Genomic DNA, 22,000 nt, shown 5'->3' on the forward strand with positions numbered 1-22,000 from the left:
GCAGCCGGGCGGGAGGGAAAGGTCCACGGCAGCCGGGCGGGGGGGACAGGGCCACGGCAGCTGGGCGGGGGGGGAAAGGTCCACGGCAGCTAACCCACTAGCTGTGACCCACTCACTCCAGGTCGGGAAGGAAGGATATAGGGGGATACAGGGATGGGGCAGCCCCTGCCCAGGGCCCAGGAAACGTGGGCACAAGGCACGGGGAGCTGCAGTGGGAGACAGCGCCAGGGCCCAACAGCAGTTCATTGTGAGGGCTGGCGGCAGAACAACAGGGACACTGTCTTGGCTCCTGGGGCCTAGGCTTATCTGATAGCCTTCCAGCCAACCCACAAGCTGTTTTTCAACTCTGATCCTTTTTTCTCTTAAAAGGTCAGTGACACAGAAGCTCAGCAAACTCATTCCAAGGAGGAAAAGGATCCCAAACCAAAACTTACAGTCATTACAAATCCCTACTTGGCACAGCAAGGGTGTTCCCAGCTATTGGGTGGGGGGAATTGAGAGTGGGATTGTTTGGCCGGAAAAGTAAGGGGCTCAGGATCACCCTCCAAATCTCGAAAGCTCAGAGGGAGCTGCCCTGTGTGGCCCCAAAGGGCAAGACTGGGACCAGGAGAGGCCACTTCCAGCTCAGTCACAACTGTCCTTGAATGGGCCAGGCTCGTCTGGTTTTAGAGAGAGTGGGATCCCTGTCTCTGAAAGTGTGCAAGCAGGAGCTGGGAGGCCCCTTTAAGACATGTTGCATGGTTAGGGCTGCCAGGGTAATGGGCTAGGCAGTACACACAGGCAGGCAGTGAAGTGGGCCGTGGGATTAAACACACACACACACACACACACACACACGTACACAAGTGAATGCTACAAAAATGCACCTGTAGCTGCAAGCAGGCAGGAGGACAGAGGGCCTAGTGTCAAGGGTGCCTGGCTGTAGAGCAAACGTAGTCTCTATTCCTTATGAAACATACAACCTTGGACACTTTAAGTCATTTGACTCTCTAGGACTCAGTTTCCCCATCCATAGTGAGGATAACGACACGCCTTCCTCACGGGTTGCTCTAAGGATCAAATGAGACCATGCAGGTGAGAGGCTCAGGAGGGCAGGGGTGTCAGTGACTCCCATCCACTGCCTGTAACTGTTCATGCCTCCTTGGTCTGTTCCATTCGCCCACCTCATTGCCAGCCACAATGCCAGGAGCTGGAGACACAGCCATGAACAACAGTGGTGAACAACGCACATGCTGCTATCAAGGCTGACACTTCTGGATAGGTCATACTTTTGACAATTTGGAGTGACAAGATATGGACTTCCCAGGCTGTTTCCTGTTCCCATCCCCGACGACTCAAATTCTTTACATTCTCCATGCCTCAGTTTTCCCCATCTGCAAAACAGGGATCAATCATATCTGCCCAAATGCTCTGGGATGCCTCAAATTTCTTTAAAAGCCCTTACTTTCCTGAAGCGAAATGAAAGGAGAAGAAAGTGTGCCTAGCAGTGGGCAGTAGACCCCCATGAGGGGGCCCTTTTGGCCCCTCTGCCTGTGACTCCCAAGCACAGCCATCCCCAGCCCCAGTCTCCAGCCCACCAGCCTGTGTGGTCCCAAGCCACTGTCCACTACCCCAACCAGGTCTGGAAGGAAGAGAAATCCCAGACAAGGTTTGTCTCCACAGAGTTGGTGCCCAACTGAAGGCTGGCTGGACCTGATGGTTCTGCAGTCAGGACTTCAACAGACTCTCTAGGCCCGATCAGGTCAGAACATGCCAATTATACTTCTGCCTGTCATAGCCAGGCAGGTCCAGGGGCTGTGCTAGAAATCTCTGCCCACGCTGGAAGGAGAGAGAGTCTGGACATGGTCAGAATGAATGCACTGACCTGCTGGGAATCAAGCGACAGGACATAAACAGGGCAGCGCCCTGCCTGGCATGTCCAGCAGAGCTCTCTCCCCAAGCCCAGCTTTGCCCCGCTGGTCTGGGAACCGGCTGCTCAGAAGGCCAGTGCTCACTCCTAACCCAGCTAGGATCCCAGGGGAGAGGAGAGGAATGTAGCCGCCTGGTGGCTCCCAGGCCCCTGGAGAGACACAGCCTGTCCTAAAAAGGCAGAGAGGTTGGCTGCCCTGCCTGGGAAGTCTTCTAGGGATGACAGGGACCAGAGGCGTGGTCCCTCTCAGCTCAGGGTTCCCTCAGGCCAAGGTAAGGGGCAGGTCCTAGCAGTCACCAAGACCTAGCTGTGACGCCCCCATACACAGAGAGAGACCTGGGCTGGGAGACAGGGAGGCACCTGGCCTTCTGCCCTCACCCCTGGGAGCCTGTGCTTCCTCCCACATCACAGGGCTGAGCTGGCAGAGGAGGGTCCACACTCTGCAACCGAAACAGGAGGACGGGGCAGCTCAGTGCTTGCTGTGAGGCCTGGTGTCCTGTGGTGCCCAATACAGGCTGACTGAATGAATGACACTGTGGCAGCCTGGACCTAACAGCCACTTACTAAGCACCTACTATGTGCCAGCTGCAGGTATTCTTACCAAAGTACACACATCATCTCGTGGCCTTCTCCCAACAACTCTGCACAAAAGGCAGCACTGACCCAGAAGAAAGGGAGAACAGGTATTCAAGCTCAGGTCCCATGAGCCCTGGCTCATGGGGCAACTTTTCCTGTACACAGACAGTTAATCCAAAAGGTTCACTGGAAGCTTTAGGACGTTCTCTAAAGAGGAAACTGAGGCTTGGAGAGAGGGAGTGGCTTGGCTAGGTCACATAGTCCAGAAGTGACAGCTGGGGTTCTAATGGCCTGGTCAGGAGTGCGGGACACTCCTGGCACCGACCGCACAGTGGGTCAGGCCTGGAGGCCAGGCCTCCAATCAGCCCAGCACCCCAGCAAGCGCCTGTTCCTCTCCCTGCAGGAGTCTTTGGTCTCTATCCCAGCTGTATCTAAGGTCTATCACAGACCCTAAACGAGTTTCCTCCCCTTTCTAGGTGCCATTTCCTCACATGCTGACCTACTTCAGAGAAAGCCACAAAAACCCTATGTCAACTCCCTAGAACATAAGGGACCATAAAGTATCACAACTGCTACCAACACTGCCACCATCACCTGTAGTAACGTAATAGTAACATCTCACTGCTGCCTGGGGTGACTTGGGCCAAAGTTCAGGAGACCAGGGATTCCAGAGGGCGCTGGTACTGGCTCCTGAATGAGAGGCAGCCTTCAGCATTCTCTCCCCGTATAAACTGTGCAGTCCTAAAAAAACATTCAGGAACACATTTACCTTTCCACGTCTTATTTCTTTTTTTATTTTTTGGCGGGGCAGCGGGGCGGGCGGCGGGGGGGCGGTACAGAGAGAGAAGAAACAAAAAACTTTCTATCTAATCCCCCAAGTCATCCTGCAGCCTGAATAATTTCGGGTTTTTAATCAATAGCTGTCAGACTTGTCAAATTACTTTGGGGACTGCAAAGCAGTTTTTAAACATTCATAAACCTCAGTAGAACAGCGAAGTGCCCTGAATTTTAAAAGAAGAGCATCCAAGGAACACTCATTGACGAGGATGAGTGGTGGGCAAATTGAAAGTGAGCTGCGGGCTAGCTGCCCCTGCCCCTCTTGCTTCTGAGCAGGGACAACCCTCCAGCCCTCCTTGGCCTATAGGAAAAACTACCAGGCTTGGCCTGGCCGCTCAGAAAGTTTAGGGAGGGTGACGGTCCCCCTACCCCCAGCATCAGGAAAAGAGCCCAACTCCCCTGCACAGCACCTGGGGCTCCAACCCCAGGCACAACTGCAGCAATCCTGAAGCTCCCAAGCTCTAGAGCCCACCACAAAAGTGCTAGCCCGCTACCCTCCCCCAGTCTCTCCACTGAGGACCACTCCTGAGAATGTTTCAAGGCCCTGACCCTGGCGTTCCCTCTCCTTGAGCTCAGTCTGTGTCTGGCTCCTCCTCACATGTGAACACACCCATGCATCACAGCCTGAGTAGGACTGGTTTCTAACTGGTGCCTGCACCCCACCTGGGACCATAAATACTTCCAACAGCCACTCAGGACCCTGGGGATGCAAGACCCAAGTGGAAAATGATCATGAAACAAAGAATAAATGAGCTGAAAAGTGAGGATTTCCATTCTCCAGGAGGTGCTTCCCCTCTGGCTTATCTAATTCCTCCCAGCTCTCCACATCCAGGAAGTCCTCCTTAGCTCATGCTGGGCCCCCTACAGAATGCGGGGGCAGAGGCAGCATCTTCTTCCATCTCATTTCCGCCACCCAAGACCTGGGCGCCATGCCACGTTACTTCCTGGGACCATGTGGGTCATTCATGTTGGGGTGATCTAGGGATGGCCTCCATCCCTCATCCTTGAGGGCCAGGTTTCCTGCCTCAACCAAGGACCAGCCATTTGTCCGCAGAGCCCCAGCTCCTGGCATTATGCTGGCTGAAGGTGGTAAGTAGGCATGGTTCCTTAAAAACACACACAAGACTCTGTGACTTTGGTCAAATTAATTAACCTGTGTGCCTCAGTTTTCTCATCTGGAACACAGGGACACCACCACCTTTGGCTGTAGGGCTCACCTGCCCTGCAGCGAGCTCTCCATACACAGCCCCAGTAATCAGCCCTGGCTGCCCCCATGGCCATCCAGGCTGGGCTGAGACTGCCTTCCAGGGGCATTCTGTCCCTTCTCGCACGCCCTTCCTGCCAGCACTTCTCTGGATGCTCCTGGCTTCTTCCCAGGCCCAGGACATTTCCAAGATCTGTCTTTCATTCTGCCCAGCAGATCCTTCCTGACTCTCCCCACAGCTGAGCTCTCAAAAAGCCTCTCTGCCAACTGACCCCAGACCACCTCACCTGCTCTACCCCTTCACTTCGAGAGCAAGCTCCAGAGTACAGGCAGTTTTAAGCAGGAATCTGAAAGACCCCCATTTAAGAAGCGATGGACAAATCTATGAACAAATGCTGGCACCCTAGACTCCAGCCCCAGTGGTCACTCCAGCTCAGCTATTTCTTCAATTTCAGCCACCACTTGGGACAGAGGCTCCCTCATTCTTAGCAGCCTGAGCTCAGAGAGACACAAGAGGTGAAGATGTGAAAGGAAGCAGCACTGGGCCAAAGGACTGTGCACCTCAGATGGGCCTCTCCTGCACCTTAGCTTCCTCCCATGTCAAATGGGTTGCCCTTGCCTCCTGGCAGAGTTTGGGAAGATGCATTATGCTAAGGCACCCCACTCCATCCCAATCCTCGGCAGAGTTGATCCAGCCACCAGCATAGCCACTGAGCGCCTCCACTACATCAGCAGGAGCATATGGGGCTATAGGCGTGGTGATGTCAGCTGCTCATTCCTCCCAAAGCCTGAGGTCTGGAAGTCTGTGTGGGGCACCAGAGCGGCTGCTTCTCAGACTGTAACTAGCAGGAGATAGCCAGGAGTGTTCAGCAGCAGCAAGACAGCAGGAAAGTGGCTGTCAGTAAGCCACAGGGTTCCACGCCACTGGCACGGGCAGAAACTCAGAGAAACCATGTCAAAGAAAACCAGGAGTGTGGCTGCCGAGTTCCTCCTGCTGCTAGTGACCATGCACCAAATCCACCTGTGGCTCTCAAGTACCTGCTCAACCACCACACCACAGTGAGCCCACAAACCTGGGAAGGGCACTGGCTCTGCACTCTGACCCTCACACAGCTAACTGCAGCAAAGAGTGAGGCTCTGACACCTCCAGGGGCTTCCCAAGGCCAGTGTGTCAGACTTCACGTTCTGCGCCTTTCTCCCACATTCCACACTGGCTAACTCCAGGCTAAGCTAGCCCTGTCATTTGCCACCTGACCCACAGGATTCCAACCGATAAAGCAACATATTTAAAATCTAGCTTTCCAAGGTACGTTTCCAGGTCCCAACCCAGCCATGCCAGCCCTGCTTGGCCCTATCTGGCTCATCATGCTAAACTGCATGCCTCTGCTCAAGGGGTTGCACTCCAGCAGCCTATGCCCAGCTCAAAGGCCACCACCTCCACGAAGCCTCCCCCAGAACTGACAACTCCCTCCAGGGTTTGCGCCTATGCACACACCCTCTGCTCTGAAGCAGAGGCTCAGAGAGGTCAAGCAGCTTGCCTAAGGTCATGATTCACAGGCACAAGGGAGGAGCAGGACACCTGGCACTTGGGCTCTAACTCCAAATTCTCTTCACTGCCCGTCAATGCCTCAGGTTTTCACCAAACCTACAAAAATCCTATGACCAAATGCACCAACTTTTAAGGAACTACAAGAACCCTGGGGCACCAGAAATGTACTGAGCCCTGCCTTTGTCACCTCCTGGGTGGCTGTCTGTAAAACAGTGAGGACACCTACTGGCAGGAGGTCTCATCTGCCCCCAGCTGTGGTAATAAAGGTGGTTCAGACCAACCTGCACTGAGACTTGGCTGTAACAAGCCCAGTCCTTCCCCCGACTTTTCCAGAAATGGGTACTTGCCCAGTAAAGACGCTACCACACCAAAGTGATCTGGCTTCTGACAACTGTTTCAAATATTCAAGCAGAGCCAAAACACACTCCTGGCCCAGACACAGTCTTCCCAGTCTCCCACCCGCCTCCACCCCACCCAGCAGGCCTGGGCCCCATGGACTAGGGAGTGGAAGCAGGAAGGGAGAAGAAAAAAGAAAGTTCTGCTGAGGAGCTGGGGCGGAGATACCATGGCCCCCAAGCCCCAATGCAGCCCCACCCAGCCAGCCAAGGGTTCAGCCACTCAGAGCAAAGGCCAAGCTCCTCAGCTCAGAAAACTTGTCAGCAGTCCCTGGCATTTCCCGGTTCTCAACGAAGCACACCATAGGGGCCACCGCGCCTGGCGGACGAAGCAACTCACACTGGGCTTCCTCTCATTTTAAAAACTAAAAAGAGCAACAGTGCTCTTCTTGGTGTGCCGCTTTTTCGCAGGGCCACCCTAACCGCTTCTACATTCTGGGCCGGCAGTGGATGTCTGCGTAGAGGGGCAGAGATGGCATCCCAGGGTGCTCCGGAGACCCTCCTGGGACCAGCTCCTGTGACAGTCGCTCACTGAGGGTGTCTGCTGCCACCCAGCTCATTCAGGTCTCCCCAGGCCCTGAGACTGCCTCCCTCCTGGCTTTCCCAGCCTCCCTAGTTCTAAGCTCCACTCAAGCCACTCACCATCCCTCAGCACGGCCACCAGGCTCGGGAAGCTGAGTGGCCGGGTGAGCCTTCCCGCTGTCCGCTGCTCCTGGCTGGCCCCGGCCAGCCCAGCCCCGCCCTGCTCCCAGACACGCCACTCCAGCCCTGTCCGCTGGGACTAATCATGGCTAGTTCAACAAAGGCTATGTTCCAACTCTCTGTAATGTGCTTTTAAAGGGCCAGTGTCCTACTTGGGCCTGCTGGGGTCTTAAAGGTACAGGTCCCCTTTTTCTGTACAGGAAACAGGAAAGCAGAAAAAAAAAAAAAAAAAAAAGTCCAAAACTCATGATCAGGTTAGAGGCCCTCGGCTTCTGAGGAAGATTTTAGACACAATAAACAATAGAAAAAATTCAAATTCCACGAAGGTCCCAAAGAACTCAAAAACACAACAAGGAAGCTAAACCTCAAGAATAAGAGATGGGATAGTGGCCCTCTTTGGGCACTATGTGCTGGGTACAGCACTGGGTGCTTTATGGCCCAGTCTCATTTATTCCTCACCACTCCACAGACAGGCATTACCATTGCCCCATCTTTCAGATGAGGAAGCTGAGGGTGAAGGGACTCCCCAGCTCGCCAGGACGTCACGCAAGTCAGGGGCAATGCTGGGCCACACCCCATGAGGTCCATCATAGCCAGAGTATTCCTCCCACCTGCTCCTTCCACGAGGCCCTGACTGCTCCCTCCCACCTGGACCACAGGCCCCAGCTGCTCCACATCCTCTAGTGTCTCTCCTTCATTAGGAAGAAAGAAGGGGGCGAGATGAGGAGTCTCACCTGTCACAGGTGCCCCACCACCAGGCTTTCAGTTTGAGCCTCAGAACCCTGTGAGGTTTCCTCCATCTTCCAGATGAGAAGACTGGAAATCATGGCTTCTGACACAACACGAAAGGAGAGGAACACTAGGGGAAGGTGAAAGCAGAGAAAAGCGGGGAGTCAGAGGGAGGATGCAGGGAAGAAAAGGCAAGTGCAGGGAACCAAGGCAGATGGGGGAACCGTCCTTCCAAGCCCAGGACTCAGGCAAGCTGGCTGAGGCCCTTCCACTGTCCACAGGAGTGGGGCTTCTCCTGGGGCAAGGGTGGGCAGGGCTTGCCTAGTTACTGGAATAGGAGTGGGCTGGGGAGAGGAAGGGAAGAGAGACTTGACTGTCTGAGTCTCAGCACCTGGTCTGCGGTACCCTCAGAGAAGCGTGGGCCATTCTGGCACCTGGAGTGGCTGGGCCCACAGTAGGTTGTGTGTGGCTATCTTCTTTTTTTGAGACGGAGTTTCACACTTGTTGCCCAGGCTGGAGTGCAACCGTGCAATCTCAGCTCACTGCAACCTCTGCCTCCCGGGTTCAGGTGATTCTCCTGCCTCAGACTCCCAAGTAGCTGGGATTACAGGCATGGGCCACCACACCTGGCTAATTTTGTATTTTTTTTTTAGTAGAGACTGATCACCATGTTGGTCAGGCTGGTTTCAGACTCCTGACCTCAGATGATCCACCCACCTTGGCCTCCCCCAAAGTGCTGGGATTAAAGGTGTGAGCCACCATGCCCTGCCCAGTGTGGCTATCTTCGGTCAGAAAAGCCAAGGCCAGGAGGCTTCTTTAGGCCCAACTCCACAGGGGCCGAGTCATTCAAAGATGTAGCACCCTCACTCTGTTTCTATGATGCCTGGAAGTCAAATAAGTTTCAGGACGTGCAGCCTGATGGTAAAGAAGATGAGCTCTGAAGCCAGGCTGTGTTCAAACCTGGACTCTGCCACTTGTAACCTGTGTGGTCTTGGACAGGTTAAGTCACCTCTCTGGGCCTCTCTCAGTTTCCTCCTCTGGAAAATGGACATAATAGCATTTACCTCATAGGATTGCTGAGAGGATACAGAACAAAGCCTGGCTGAGAGTGAGCGGGTAACAAAGGCCTGCTTTCAGCTGGGGTGAAGGAAGCAGCCCCAGGATAGCTGGAGACACAAATAGGAAACTAGCCTCTTGGGCAGTAACTGTGGCCGAGTCATTTCTTTCTCTTAGCCAGTTTCTGACCCTCAGTGATTTCCAGGCAGGACCCCCCCATCTGCTACCTCCCAGATCCCTGCTCCGTCCCATAAGAAGACAAGGACAGAAGGCGAGAAACACTGAGAAAGGCTGGGCTGTGGCCCAAATCCTTTGAGGCCTGAAAACAGCCTGCCTCGGCTGCCCAGGCCCAGCCTAAGCAAGTCTGCTGGGTAGGAGGGGCAGAGCAAGAGGGAAGCGAGAACCCAAAGCCACACAGGCTGTCAGGAGGCAGCATAAGCATAAGGCTTCACCTCTCCAGTGGGGCCCCGTCTCCAGACCTCTCTGGGTTTGTCTTCCACTGCTCACATGTGGTCACGGCATGTGATCCTGCTGAGCTCACCTCACCTATGGGGAGTTCTGCATCAGCCATAGGGCCACCCTACATGCCTGCTGCAGAAACAGCCTCCACAGAAGCTAGAGGTTTTGCCGAAAGCACCCCAAGACTTGACAAGGTTCAAGGCTCATCCTATCTTCCTGGAGCCGAATGCATCCGGTGTGCACGTGGGGAGAGGAGTGGGTGTCCAGCATCAGAGGAAACAGGTGGGTGGGAGGCAGGAGGAATGCCTTGGAGCCCTGGCAGAACATCTGGCCACTATTCCGGAGAGGCAGTAGGAGACCTGGGTGCCTTAACCTCCCCGCTTATGGTATACCTCACCCCCAGGATTAGTCAGTAAGGAGAGGCCCGATTTGGGGGTTTAGCAGGCCCAGGCTGCAATTCTGGTCGTGTCATTTAGCAACTGTGGAACGCTGGACAAGTCCTTTAACTTTCCTGAGTCTCAGTTTCCTCATGTATAAAATGAGGTAATACACTATTCTCTGCAGATAACAGATGTAAAAACACTGGTTAACCAGGAAAAGCAGTTAACAAAGCAATTGGGAACCCAAAACTCAAATATCTGAGTGCCATTCATTCAACAGACACTGAAACCCACCAAGGGTCCAGCAGACATTAGGTTATCTCCAGCTATGTGTGCCAACCTTGCACCCTCAAGCCGATTCATTCTAAACCCTCCCCAGAGCCAGCAAAGTCCTGGGGCAGGGTGGTTGGGGATGAGGGTTAGCGTTCCTGGCCACCAAAATATTGTGAAAAAAATCTCAAACTTCTCCAGAAGCCAAACACATAAAGGAGCCTTCCAGAGAAATGCCCTTGGTGTAAAGGAAGTCTAGCTCTGCTCTGGGAAAGATACTTGAGGTAAAACAGGCTCCAGGATACTCTGTGTGGACCCACAGAGACTGGGGTAAGGAAAGGGATTGACGGGGGGAACCAGGGTCAACACACTCAGTGTTGAGTCCAAAAAAGTGACACGGCACAGTCAGTGAGCTTTCCAGAGTAGGTGGAGAGGGCTTAGGGAGCTGGGAAAGATCACTGTGGGGGGGGCCTATCGGCGCTCCTGAATCAGAATCTCCAGGCTGAGATCCCCTGGGTCAGCTGGTGGTAGACCCACGCCGTGGACAGAGAATACTCAGGCCCTGCCCCGGCCCTCCCCTCCTCAGCAGCCTGGGCTGGCTGGGTCCTCACGCACTTCTCTGCTCACTGCTGCCCCCGCCACCTTCTCAACTCCTTTTCCTACTCAACACACCTGTCTGTTCCGACCCCACTGGGTCTCCTTGAGGACACCAAAGGCCTTCATGTTGCCAAAGTTAAGCAGTTTCTGTGCCTTACTATCCCCTGAACCCAGGCCACCGTGCTCCAGGTTTCCTCTGTTCTCACAGGCTGCTAGCACCTCACCTCCTTTCCTCTGGGTGCTGGAGCTCCTCAGGCCTGTTTCAGAGACACTCTTCCTTAGCACAACACTTTCCTTTGGTGATTGTATCCACTCCCATAGCTCTAAATACCTCCAGCATGCTCATGACTCCAAAGTGTATTCCCAGCCCTCTCCTCCTCTGAGCTCCGGACCCACGCGTCTCCATGCCGGCCTGACAGCGCCTCCGGGACATCTCACGGAACTTCACATCTGAAATGTCCAGCGTGGAGCCTCAGTAGCAAAGCCAGGAGCCCTTCCTTTCCCTGGCCTTCAGAATCCAATCCAACTCAAATCCTCCTGCTACCTCCTCTGAAATCCCACCTCCCTGTTTACTCCTCTCCATCTTTCCCAGGCAGCCTGTTGTCCAGGCAGCCTCCCAAACCACTGGGCTTCCCCCTACCCTTACCCCTACCAGGGGTCAGAGGGACCCTTCAGAAACGCATATCAGATTACTGAACTCCTCACCTTAAAAGCCTTCAATTATTCCCCACTGCACTGAATAAATGTGAACTGCTCCCCAGGTGAAAGACGTTGGCAATCATGACCTACCTACTCTCTGACCTCATCCAGCAACACCCAACGCCCCCCATCACACACACCAAAGTCTCTGTTTCCTGCTCAAGGGCTGTACTTACTGCTCCCTAGGCTAGGAGTTCTTGCTCCAGCACACTCAAACAGCAAATTGGCGGGCTTCTGGCATCTTCTGCAACTCAATCCTTCCCTGACTGCTCCATCTACACAGGTCCTGCCCTGCCACCATTACTCCCCGGTGGAACACTTGGCTTGTTTCCTTCATAGCATCTTGCTCATGCAGCTAGCAAATATTTAAGTGCAAATGATGTGCCAAGCACTATTTAGGCACTGGGAAGACAGGTGCTGAACAAAGCAGACAGAAATCCCTGGTTCACATTTCAGTAGGGGAACTTCACTCGATTGGGAATCACTTTTTTTCTCCGCTTATTATCTGCCTCTCCTGTCATAAGGTAAGCTGTGTGTAGCCAAGCTCTATGTGTTGTATTTCTGTGTCTTAAGAGAGGGTCTGACACGGTGCAAGAGCTCAGTAAGTCCTGATGAAATCAAGATGCAAAAACAAAGACCAGGGCAGCCAAAGAACCAAACCCCAAACCCTGAGAGACATACATGAAATCAAGAGCCAGGTCTTGAATGCCTCCCATGGCATCTCTCCCTGCCCCTGGGGGCCTCAGGTGGGAAGGAAAGCTTCTGTGACACCCCAGCCTTCTGGGGTCAGACAGAGGCACATGTGGCAGTTTCGTTTAACTGCTGGGGAACAGGTGGATGACTGCAGGCCTGAGAAGTTAGGGAGGCTTCTTGAAGAGGCTAGATCTGAACAAGGCCAACCCACACCTCCCTCCCAGATCTAGGGAGGAGGAGAACAAATTTGTTTTAGGGATCTGATATTCTTTGCTCTAGCAGAAAAGAAGAAAAAAAAAAACCTTTACTTTTTATTAGTGTCTGGATCAATAAAAGTTTTAGAAGTAAAGCTTCTCTCCTGCAATACTAACAGCGAGAGAGAGAGAGAGAGAGACAGACAGACGTGGATTGTTAAATCTGTCTTGGAGAGGCAGGGCTGGGAGAGTGCGAGGGTACAGGGGCACCGGCAGTTTCCCCCTCACCTGTGCTGGGAACTTCTGGCTAAAGGCCCTCATTAGCCCCGCAGCCTAGGGTCAAGGCCCATTCCTCACAGCCCACCTAACCAAATGCTGGTTCCCTGAGCCTAGGTCAACAGCCAGGCTGCTGGATGCCCACCTTTCAGGTGCCCCACAACCTTGCCTGCTTGGCGTCTCTGAGCCGCGCCCTAAAGCTCCTCCCCAGCTCACCTCCCCACCTAAAGGCTGGAAGCTCCAGGAGGGCAGGGCTTGCTTCCCTGGAGAAGCCAGTTTAGCAACCCCAGTCCCCACCTTCACTCTTCCTCCCATGTCCGAGGGAGTCCCCCATTCAGTCCCCCAAGCCTTGCACTTTCACAGCACACCAACAAGCCCTGTCCACTGAGGACTCAGTTCTGGGACCAGCCCTTGTTGGAGAAACAGCTCCTCACCCTCCAGCCCAACCCACTCCCATCCAAAGCCTGTCTGACCCCATACCTGGCTGGAGACCCACCCACTGGGGAGGAAGTTTCCTTGTGGTGTCTGTCCTCCCTCCCACAGAACTTCAAACAGACCTTTGTGGTGGGAGCGCAGGCCTCTCTGCTGACCTGGTTCTGGGCACTTGCAACCCCTGAGGCTCTGGAGCCAGATCTGGCTTCCAAAGATGGCCAGGTCTCCAGTGAGCAGCCCCTCCAGCCCGGCCCAGGATCTTGCCGAAGTTGTCACTAAGAAGTCCAAGGCCACAGAGGCCCATTCCCAAGGGTGGTGCTCACCCAGGCACCTCTTCTGGACAGATTAGGAGGACTCCCGGCCAGGCAGGCATCTAAGAGGTGAGCCTAGGAGGGCTTGCCCTTCCCGAAAGGCACGTGCTGAACCTGTGTCTTCCAAGCTGAAATTTCAAAAATGACTTAAACAAACACAGTGATGACAACATCTAAAGGTTTCCGTGTCCTTCAGGAAACAAGTGGAAAATTACAGTCTTCCATACAGGTAACCACATGGCGCAACCTCCAGGTCCAAGAAGACGAGAAATACTCCCGCTTCCAGCCACCGCAAGTCTCCTTCTAAGGGCCTCTGGGCAGGGTGCAGGCCTGAGCACAGAGCTCTGGGTCAGGAAAGAGGGAGGAGCCGTCCTGACAGGCTCCTCCCCTAAAATGCTGACTCCACCCAGGGTCATCTCCTGCCCCAAGCCCCGCCTCTGGGCCTTTGTATTTGCCATTCGGTGGGCAAGGCTGGTTCCTCCTTTTGGTCTCAGACCTGCGTCCCAGGAAGAGGCCTTCCCTGATCTCTTTGCTAAAGGGGCAACTACCATCTCCCAAGTTACCACCTTGCTTCATTTTCTCCACAGAACTACCCTTAAGCCATCTTGTTTGTTTCTTTTACCCACCATGAAAATGTGCAGTCCGCGAGAACAGGGACCTGCACGCCAAGGTAAGCCCAGCACACCTCGAACCAGAGCCTGGCACAAAGTAGGCACTCTACACATGTACTGAATGAATGCATTTTTCAAGCTGGTCTGAGCCAGGTCAGCCAGAGCGGTGGAAGGCAGGCGCAGGGGAACCAAAAGATTTGGGGCCGCGCCACGGTAACCTCACCCGAGCACCACTCGCAGAGCAATCCGGACTAACGTCGGGCTGCGCCACGCCCCAAACCCTGTCCAGCCCGGAAGCGGCCGGCCCCAGCCCCAGCCCGGGCCCGCCCACCCACCCCACAGCAGCAGGCCCAGCCCTTTCGAGGCCCGGCAGCGGGTGACATTCCGCGGCCAGCTGCCCCCAGCTGCAGGAACTTCCCGCTAGCGACCCACCGCTGCGCATCGGGCACGCGGGGAGCGGGGGACGGATGCGCAGGCCCCGGTGCGGGGGTTCGGGGGCCTCTGCCTTGCAACCCCTTCCCTACCTTCGTGCGAGTCTGGGTCCCCACCGGCCCTGCCAGTCCCTCATCGCCCGCGGCCTGGCTCCCGCGGCGCATTCCAGTTCGGTCCCGCTGGCCCTACCCTGGATTCGTTGGGCTTAGACCAGCACAGCCCAGAGACCCAACCAAGGCAAAGGCTCTCCCTTCCCCACATTTCCATTCAAACATTTTAACAAGTGAACACAACTGAGGTCCAGACAAGGCCAGGGGTTTGCCTACCATGATCCCCTAACCCGACTCCCCACCCCGACTTGGGACTAGACAGCCTAAGATGGGAAGGGCACTGGGTTCCCAGGAAGCAGTCCCGGGTTTTCTCTTCTGGAAAGCACCTGGCTAGTCCAGCAGGACAGAAGGGAAAGGTCGAGTGCAGCGAAGGAGGAGACAGGCTGGTGAGCTGTGTAAGCTGCCCAGGTTCCTGAGTGCGCCCAGAAGCCTGTGGGCAGACAAACCCCTGCCCCACCTGCTGGCCTGGAGATTCATCCTTGGGTCACTTACCAGGCCCTCACCTAAACAAAAACCCCTAGGGGAAGGGCACACCCAGCCAACCAGGTATTTTTGCCTGGGGTCACCCTTTTGCCCACCCCACTAGAGAAGCCACTGCAATGGTATCCACTTACTGAGTCTCTACCACATGCAGGGTATCATACCGTCACACCTCCTTCCCTTACAGCCACCAGCTAGAGATGCTAATGCAGCTGAGGCCAGGAACCCGAGGCTGCACAGCCTCCTGATGTAAATATGAACAGAAGCCAGTGGAAGAACAAGAGCCACCCCCTGGAGTCCTACCTAGGTCCTGCCCAGCTCCTCCCATCCTCCACCCTAAGGCATCACAGACCCCAGGTCAGTCCTTGGCAGTTGCAGCCTGCTCTGGTGTTTCAGCAAACAACTACTGAGCTCCTACTAAGCTGCAGGCTGTGTCAGGCACCTACTGTGTACAGGCAGGCAGGATACCGTCTGGGGTTACTGCAGGACTGGTGAAGAGGTTTTACTGTGACCCCAGCAGCAGCCCCCCAGCCTGAAAGGTCCCTGACTCATTCCATCCCCTACTGGGCCCTAGGCTCCAGGCTCAGCTGTGCTGTGCACACAGGCCAGGCGATCCAACACCACCCGTCTGCCCACATTTGCATCAGTCCACACCTCCAAAGCCCAAAGAGCTATTCAGCTCCCCCTACTGCCTAAAAGGCTCCCAGGCAGAAGAGCACTTACAGTGCCCTGTCCCCTTCCTTCCGAGTTTTCCCTCAGAGCTGTCATCTGTTTATCCAATGTCTTAATAAAATTTTCTAGCAGGGGAAAGGTGAAGATAGAGTCTCAGAGAGGTCCTGCGGCCAGAGAAGCCCACTTTGGCTCTAGAGCAGCCAAGCCAACAAGGAAGGGGAAAGCAGAGTGCATCCTCTGAGCATCACCTCTCTCCAGGGTGCTGGCTACAAGCCAGGTCTGCTCCCACTGATTTCATAATCATGGCAACAAACAGGCAAGGCAGATACTGCGACCACTTTATAGATGAAATCAAGTCTGGAATGGCTAAGTCATTTGCTCAAGTTCACCCAACTACATCTGAAAGTGTGCCTCACGCCTAGACAACTGTTTTTGCACCTTTTACTAGTCCCCTCTTGTTTCCTTCCTTAATCTGAATACTCCTTCCTCCTGGAAGCCCTCCTAGATTTCCCTCAGGCAAGAAGCCATCCCCTGATGATTCATCCACACTGTTATAATATCTTGTTATAAGAAAACAGGGCCCTATAACAGGGCCCTTGCCTCTGCATGACAGCTCTCACAGGAAGGAGTCACGCGCTAACAAGAAATGAGCCTGCATCTGAGGGTCAGCATATGTCCATCTCCAGTAGGTCTCCTACCCTCATCAGCCGTCTGCTGTCACTTCCTCTGTGCCCTCCTTCCTAGTCCCTGCTCAGAGGTCTGCATAACCGCTTGCAGGCTCCTTTCAGCAACATCTTTAGTAACACATAAAAGTACAGAGTACACAGTGACCATTCCTGGCCATGTGTAGTTGGGGGAATTTCAGAGGCTGCCCTGATCCAGTCACTCCTGGTTTCAGCATCTCCCGCGGCCAAAGAAGAAGCCCAGAGCCTTGGGCCTCGCCCATCAGTAGATCCCACCTGTCCCTGCACACTCCTCACCTTTATACATGACCCTTATCACAGGGAATAGTCACAAGGCCTGCCTCCTTTTTTACCCTTCCGCATGCATGCCCTGCCTTTCTCACAGTCACACCCTTGCTTCCACGAGGTTCTCCTCCTGCCTCCATTTCTAATTTTCATTCACCTTTCAAGGCCCAGCTCAACTGCCCCCACCTGAGGGAAGCCTTCCCAGTGGCCCCAGGCACAGGAAAGTGCACAATCTCTCCCTCTCTCTGCCTGAATTCCTGGTCTGACTCCCCTCTCCTGGCTACTGCTGCCTACCCTGCCAGGCCTTCCTTGGGGTCTGTTCATCTCTGGTTCTCAGGGCCTAGGGGACTCCATACATGAGTGATGGAGAAACACACACTGCAGGCAGTCTTCTCCAAAGAGCTCAGGATGCTCCTGTCTTATCTTCTTTCAGATCTGAAGATGTCCTCAGCAACTGGGCTAGGCTCTCTGGGGAAGTCTGGAACCCTTCCCCCTCAAAAAGCTTTCCATTTCTTTGAGTGACAAGAGTTTGGGCCACGACTGTCAAGGAATACCTCCAGGCAACACCTGTACATCCCGTGGGGAGAGATGTATAAATCCTGGGAGAGGAAACATCTCTTCTTTCTAGAGGCTGAGCAGACGACAGAGGCTCTTTCTAAAGGAGGGTGCTGCTAAAACCCACCAACTGCCTCAGGATCCGTCTGTAGGACAGAAACAGGTACAAGGCCGGAGAGGGATGCCCGCCCTGTAGCAAAGTCAGCCCAGGGCCTGGCTGTTCATGAACAAGGGCTTTTGAAGAGACCACAGTTGTACCACAAAGTACAAGAGACCACAAGGGCTTCTGAAGGGACCAGTTGTACTTAGCTGAACGTGAGAAAACAAACTTGGTATTAGATTGAGGGCCAACTCAGGAAGTGGTTTCAGTACACTAGCTGTTAATTTATGTGAGCACATCTATACTTGTGTGGCTTTATCATCACCAACAAATAGCAAATGTGTCCTGGCACCTGCTATGTGTTTTACAGACATTATCTCCTTTAATTCTCCAAAGAGCCATAAGCTGTGGGTATCCATGCTACCTTTTAGTAAAAATGAAGCAGAAGCACAGAAAGCTTGGACAAGTTGCCCAAGCTCACACTGCTAGTTATTGGTGGGAGCTGCGATTCTAGGACCCTCAACAATCTGGCCCCAGACTGTCCCTCGGGTCTGAGTTACCAGTACCAGTGTTCAACACTTCAGAGCCTCTGCTCGCTGTTCCTGCCCCTCAAGCTCCCCACTCACCTAGTTTTGAGCTGTGTGGGTGGTTAATTTACATTGTCAGCCCACAGCCTCCCCACTCCCTTCCTCCTCACCACCTATTCAGTTCCCCTAGCTCAGACCCCCTTCTCCCTCCAGACCAGCCAGCTGGACTCCCGCCGTCTGGCTACCTCTGCCCCACTACCAGCCCGGTCACATCATCTCCACCTGCCAGGCCCCCAACCAGTGTCTTACGGCGATGACTTCGGCTGGCAGAGAATCCTGAAACCTTTTCCCCACAGTGATGCTGACACATGTTCACTCCAAAAATGTAATGTTTCCATCAAAACATTTAGTGGGGGTAAGTTCCCACCCATGCGACATCTCTAAAAAATATAGAGTAAATTTACTCGAACAAGTAGTGAGACATGGTCAGCATTTTTCCTTCTTGGTTGTCACAGTGCCAAGTGCTAGGCAACACCCAGCACAGTGTGCCAGGGGTTGAATGCTACCAAGAGGCAACGGAAAGAGGACGGTTACAGTTTATGAGCCTGTGACTGCTGGTTCTGCTGAACAAGATGCCGGGATCAACCTGGGCAGTGCCCTCAGCCCTGGCCCCCACAGAGTCCAGTGCCACTAGCTGGGCTCCCACCAGAGCCATTTCTGTGTCTGTGGCTAGGTCATTTGCTGCTTAGTCTCCAAGTCCTGCTCCCACCCCACCAGAGTAGGGCCCAGCCATCACCACACCATGTCTACACCAGGTCCAATACCTATGTTCACATGCATGCTTCCTGAAAGGTCAGGGAACTCAAGTCTCCCTAAACACTCCCCAATCCTGAGACCAGCAATAATAATGTGGGGTAATGCAGGGAGATCCTGCTGTACACCCAGACCCCATGGCTGCCAAAAGAAGAGATCTAATGCCAGGTACTGCAACCCGGGTGCCTGGAGGTCAGTGGTTGTGGATAGGTTCCAAACCAGCCCCAGCCCCAGCAATCTGAGATTACTGTGAAGCCAGAACAGTCCATTCTTGGGGCAAGTCCAGCCCTCTGCAGCAAGAAGCTGGAGAAGACGAGGAGAAGCCCATTGGCCACCACTGTGTTCCCACCTCCCCATGTAACCAGACAGCAGTTCTATAACAAGACAGCATTTATAATCACTATGCCCCACTCCCTTACATATTCCCTACTTCAAGGATGGCAGAGGGGCAGCCTCTGCTTTGGTTTCCTCCCAATGTTTCTCTAGACTCCATTCCGTACAGCCATCTGGCACAATGCTGCCACGTGTGGTATTAACCTCCTCACCATGACATGTGCCAGAGGGAGAGATCAATGTTCCCATTTTACAGATGTGAAAACATGCGCACCAGGATTAAACAACCAGTACAAGGCCACCCAGCTGGGAAGGGAGTGTCACCAGGAACCAAACAGGTGAACAAGGTCTGTCCTCAGGAAACTGGTAGTTTAGTAGAGAAGGGAAGGTACACAAATATTAAGACCAAACAAAAACCATATATAACAGGCTGTGGGCCCAGAAGATATGGTGAAATGTGTCCAGGGCAGGGCCTGGCCCAATACGGGGCCTAGAGAGACTGCAGGAACATTTCCAGTTTGGGAGCAGGGAATCAGAAAAGGTATCTGGAGAGGAGGATGTCCAAGCATATCCTTCTTCAGAGATCTGTGTCCCCACCAACTTCTGTGCCTGGCACATGGTGCACACTTCTCATTGCCAGGAGGGTTAACCCTGGGCAGGCTGCTGGCATATACACTGCAACCCATCTACAACCGGACAGCCCGGTCCTGTGAGGTATGTCAAATTATGCCTCCTTTACACAGGTGGGATCAGAGGAGCAAGGCAGTCAGGTTCTTTGCTCCCAGTCACAGAGCTAGAAAGGCAATTGTGTCTGACTCTAAGGTCTGCCTCTCCAACAAGCACTTCATTTCTCTAAGCCTTAGTTTCCTCATCTGCAGAAACTCTGCTGCAGACGTACCTCCCCTACAGATGGGTGTTGGACATTAAATGTCTAATACCTGAAGCCTAGGTCCCTGGAGGTGGTGACCACAGCCTGGACCTACACTGGCCCAGGGACCCTGCTCCTGCAGCCTGTTGGGTGAAAAAGGAGAGGGTGATAGGTTCCATTCACTGGCTCCTCTCTTCCTAAGCCAAGCTTGCCCAGGAATGGCTACCAATATGGAGCTATAATTGGTGAGCCTAGCAGTGCAGGGCCCAGCAACAGACCCGGTGGGTGATGCTGTTTCAGGAAAACAGCTGAGCACAGCAAATATAGCCGCTGACCCAATTCAGTTCCATTCTGTCTTCGAGAAAATAATTGAGTTTAAATGAATAGGTTTCCCATGTCCCCTCCGGCCTTGGGAAGGGTGGAAAGGGAGAGGAAGGAGATAGTAACAGTTCTTCAGGCTTACTGTTGTTTATTTTTGAGTCATTAGGCCTGTGAAAAGTTTCTTTCTTTCCTTGGCGGCCCGTGGGGGTTTGACATGGCTGGGAGGCAGCAAGGTGGAGTGAGAACCACACAGGGTGGAGATGAGGATGGAGGTTCAAGTCCTGACCTTACCAACAGCTTTTTGGAGTGGCCCAGCCGGTCTCCTCTGGGCCTCAGGCTCCTTATCTGTAGAAGGGGAACACCACAAGCCCCCACACACCCACACACCTCCCAGGGTTGCTGAGAGGAGGCTTCCAGGGAGAAAAGGAGTCTGAGGTGAACTGAAGAAACCAATTCTTTGCTCTATAGGAATGTAGGCCCACTGAGGCCACATCTATTTTAAAAGAAGCCAGAAATCTAGATTTTCAGGTGAATATTTAAGGTAAATGTTTTAGTGTTGGTAACTGATTTTAAACCAACAAAACAATAAAACCTTTCTACCCCATCGGGTCAAATGAAACCTGTCTGTGGGATACATCTGGCCACCAGCCATCCATATACTACCTCTGATGTAATGACAACGTATGTAAAGCAATTAATGACGTGCTAGAGTCCTCCCACCTGTTTACTGACTTATAAATTCTTTGATGGAGAGGCCAGGCCTACCCCACTTGATAGCAGAGGTGAGGGGCACCCTCCTCCTCAAGGCTGGACTCCTTCAAAACTTCAGAGGAGAACATGGAGGGGCTGCTGTCCCCCCATCCCTTACTGCAGGAAGGCAGGTGGGTATGCTGGGGCTGGTTTTGTCCTAAAAGTTAAGGGGACCTGGGCTCACCTCCTGCCCAGCCCCAAATTCTTTCCTAGGGTCTCAGCTTCCTCTTCAGCAAAATGGGGATTTCTGAGAGGACCAAATGAGAAACAGAAGACTTAGAGATAAAGGGTGAGAACACATGTCAAGTGTCCCCAGAGAAGTAGTGCCACCCGGTGGAAAGAGCCTGTGAGCTGGCATTTCCTCCTTGGCTCTTGGCTGTGTGAGCCCAGGAAGGTTACCTAACCTCTCTGTACTTCAGTTTCATCCTCTGTACACAAGAGATAAGAATCTTTGGGATACAGAGGTGTTGTGAAGATTAAATGAGCTGATGACTGTCAAGTACCTGGGAGGAAGCCTGGCACAGAGCAAAGGACTAAAAAATGACTGGCACTGTTACTATTGTTGTTATCTTTAGTGAAAAGCATGCCAGAGAATTATGACTGGGTGATTACAATAATGTAACGCAACCAGGCAAACTTGTTGTTAACAGATGAGGCCACCTATAATTAGCACAATTATTACATATGCAAATGATGCTGCTTAAATACTGGAATAGGGTGTTCTTTGAAGTGTGTTTAAATAACCCTTTCCCCTGGCTGTCCCCCCTCCCCAAATTTCATTTACACTATCAATATCATTAGCAAACATTTTCTTCATAAAGCAAGATAGAATTCCACACTAGTGCATGTTGAAATCAAGGAGCCCCTTCCCAGCCCATCTGAAGTCATTCTAGAGCTCCTGGGCCAGCTGCAGTCCTCCCCACGCTCACTGGCTCCTCTGAAGTTGGGCACTAATGCCCCTCTCTGATACAAGGAGCTCTGGAGGGTTGGGGATGTGTTCTTGGCATGGAGCAGGCCCTGTATCTAAGAGGATCTCAGTAACATTAATATGACCCGTGAGTTCCCTATTGACAGGCATATCACAATGCCTACCTCACATCTGAGAAAACCCAGTCTTTGAGTTAAGGAACAGGCCCAAATTCATACAACTAGCAAGTTGCAGTGGAATGGGACTCAAACTTGGACCAGACTC

The 22,000-nt window shown here is 53.4% G+C and overlaps 1 protein-coding gene across 15 annotated transcripts in view; it reads right to left on the reverse strand.

The window, feature by feature from the left end:
* DAB2IP (DAB2 interacting protein) overlaps positions 1–22,000 on the reverse strand; it is an 85,824-nt gene that overhangs the window by 35,067 nt on the left and 28,757 nt on the right. For 4 of the 15 annotated variants that reach the window (XM_023223723.2, XM_023223720.2, XM_023223721.2 and 1 more), the window contains exon 1: positions 13,083–13,573. The exons of 5 other annotated variants lie outside the window; for them this stretch is intronic. In XM_023223723.2, the coding sequence (XP_023079491.2) occupies positions 13,083–13,261 (179 nt within the window). In that variant the 5' untranslated portion in view covers positions 13,262–13,573. Of the gene's footprint in view, positions 1–7,112; positions 7,197–7,906; positions 8,032–13,005; positions 13,027–13,082; positions 13,574–14,747; positions 14,769–15,253; positions 15,274–17,223; positions 17,244–22,000 lie in introns of those variants that run through there. 6 more of the 15 variants (XM_023223731.2, XM_023223732.3, XM_026457099.2 and 3 more) reach the window with 6 other exon arrangements.

The sequence above is a fragment of the Piliocolobus tephrosceles genome, chromosome 14 (assembly GCF_002776525.5).
Source record: "Piliocolobus tephrosceles isolate RC106 chromosome 14, ASM277652v3, whole genome shotgun sequence".
NCBI classification, from domain to species: domain Eukaryota; kingdom Metazoa; phylum Chordata; class Mammalia; order Primates; family Cercopithecidae; genus Piliocolobus; species Piliocolobus tephrosceles.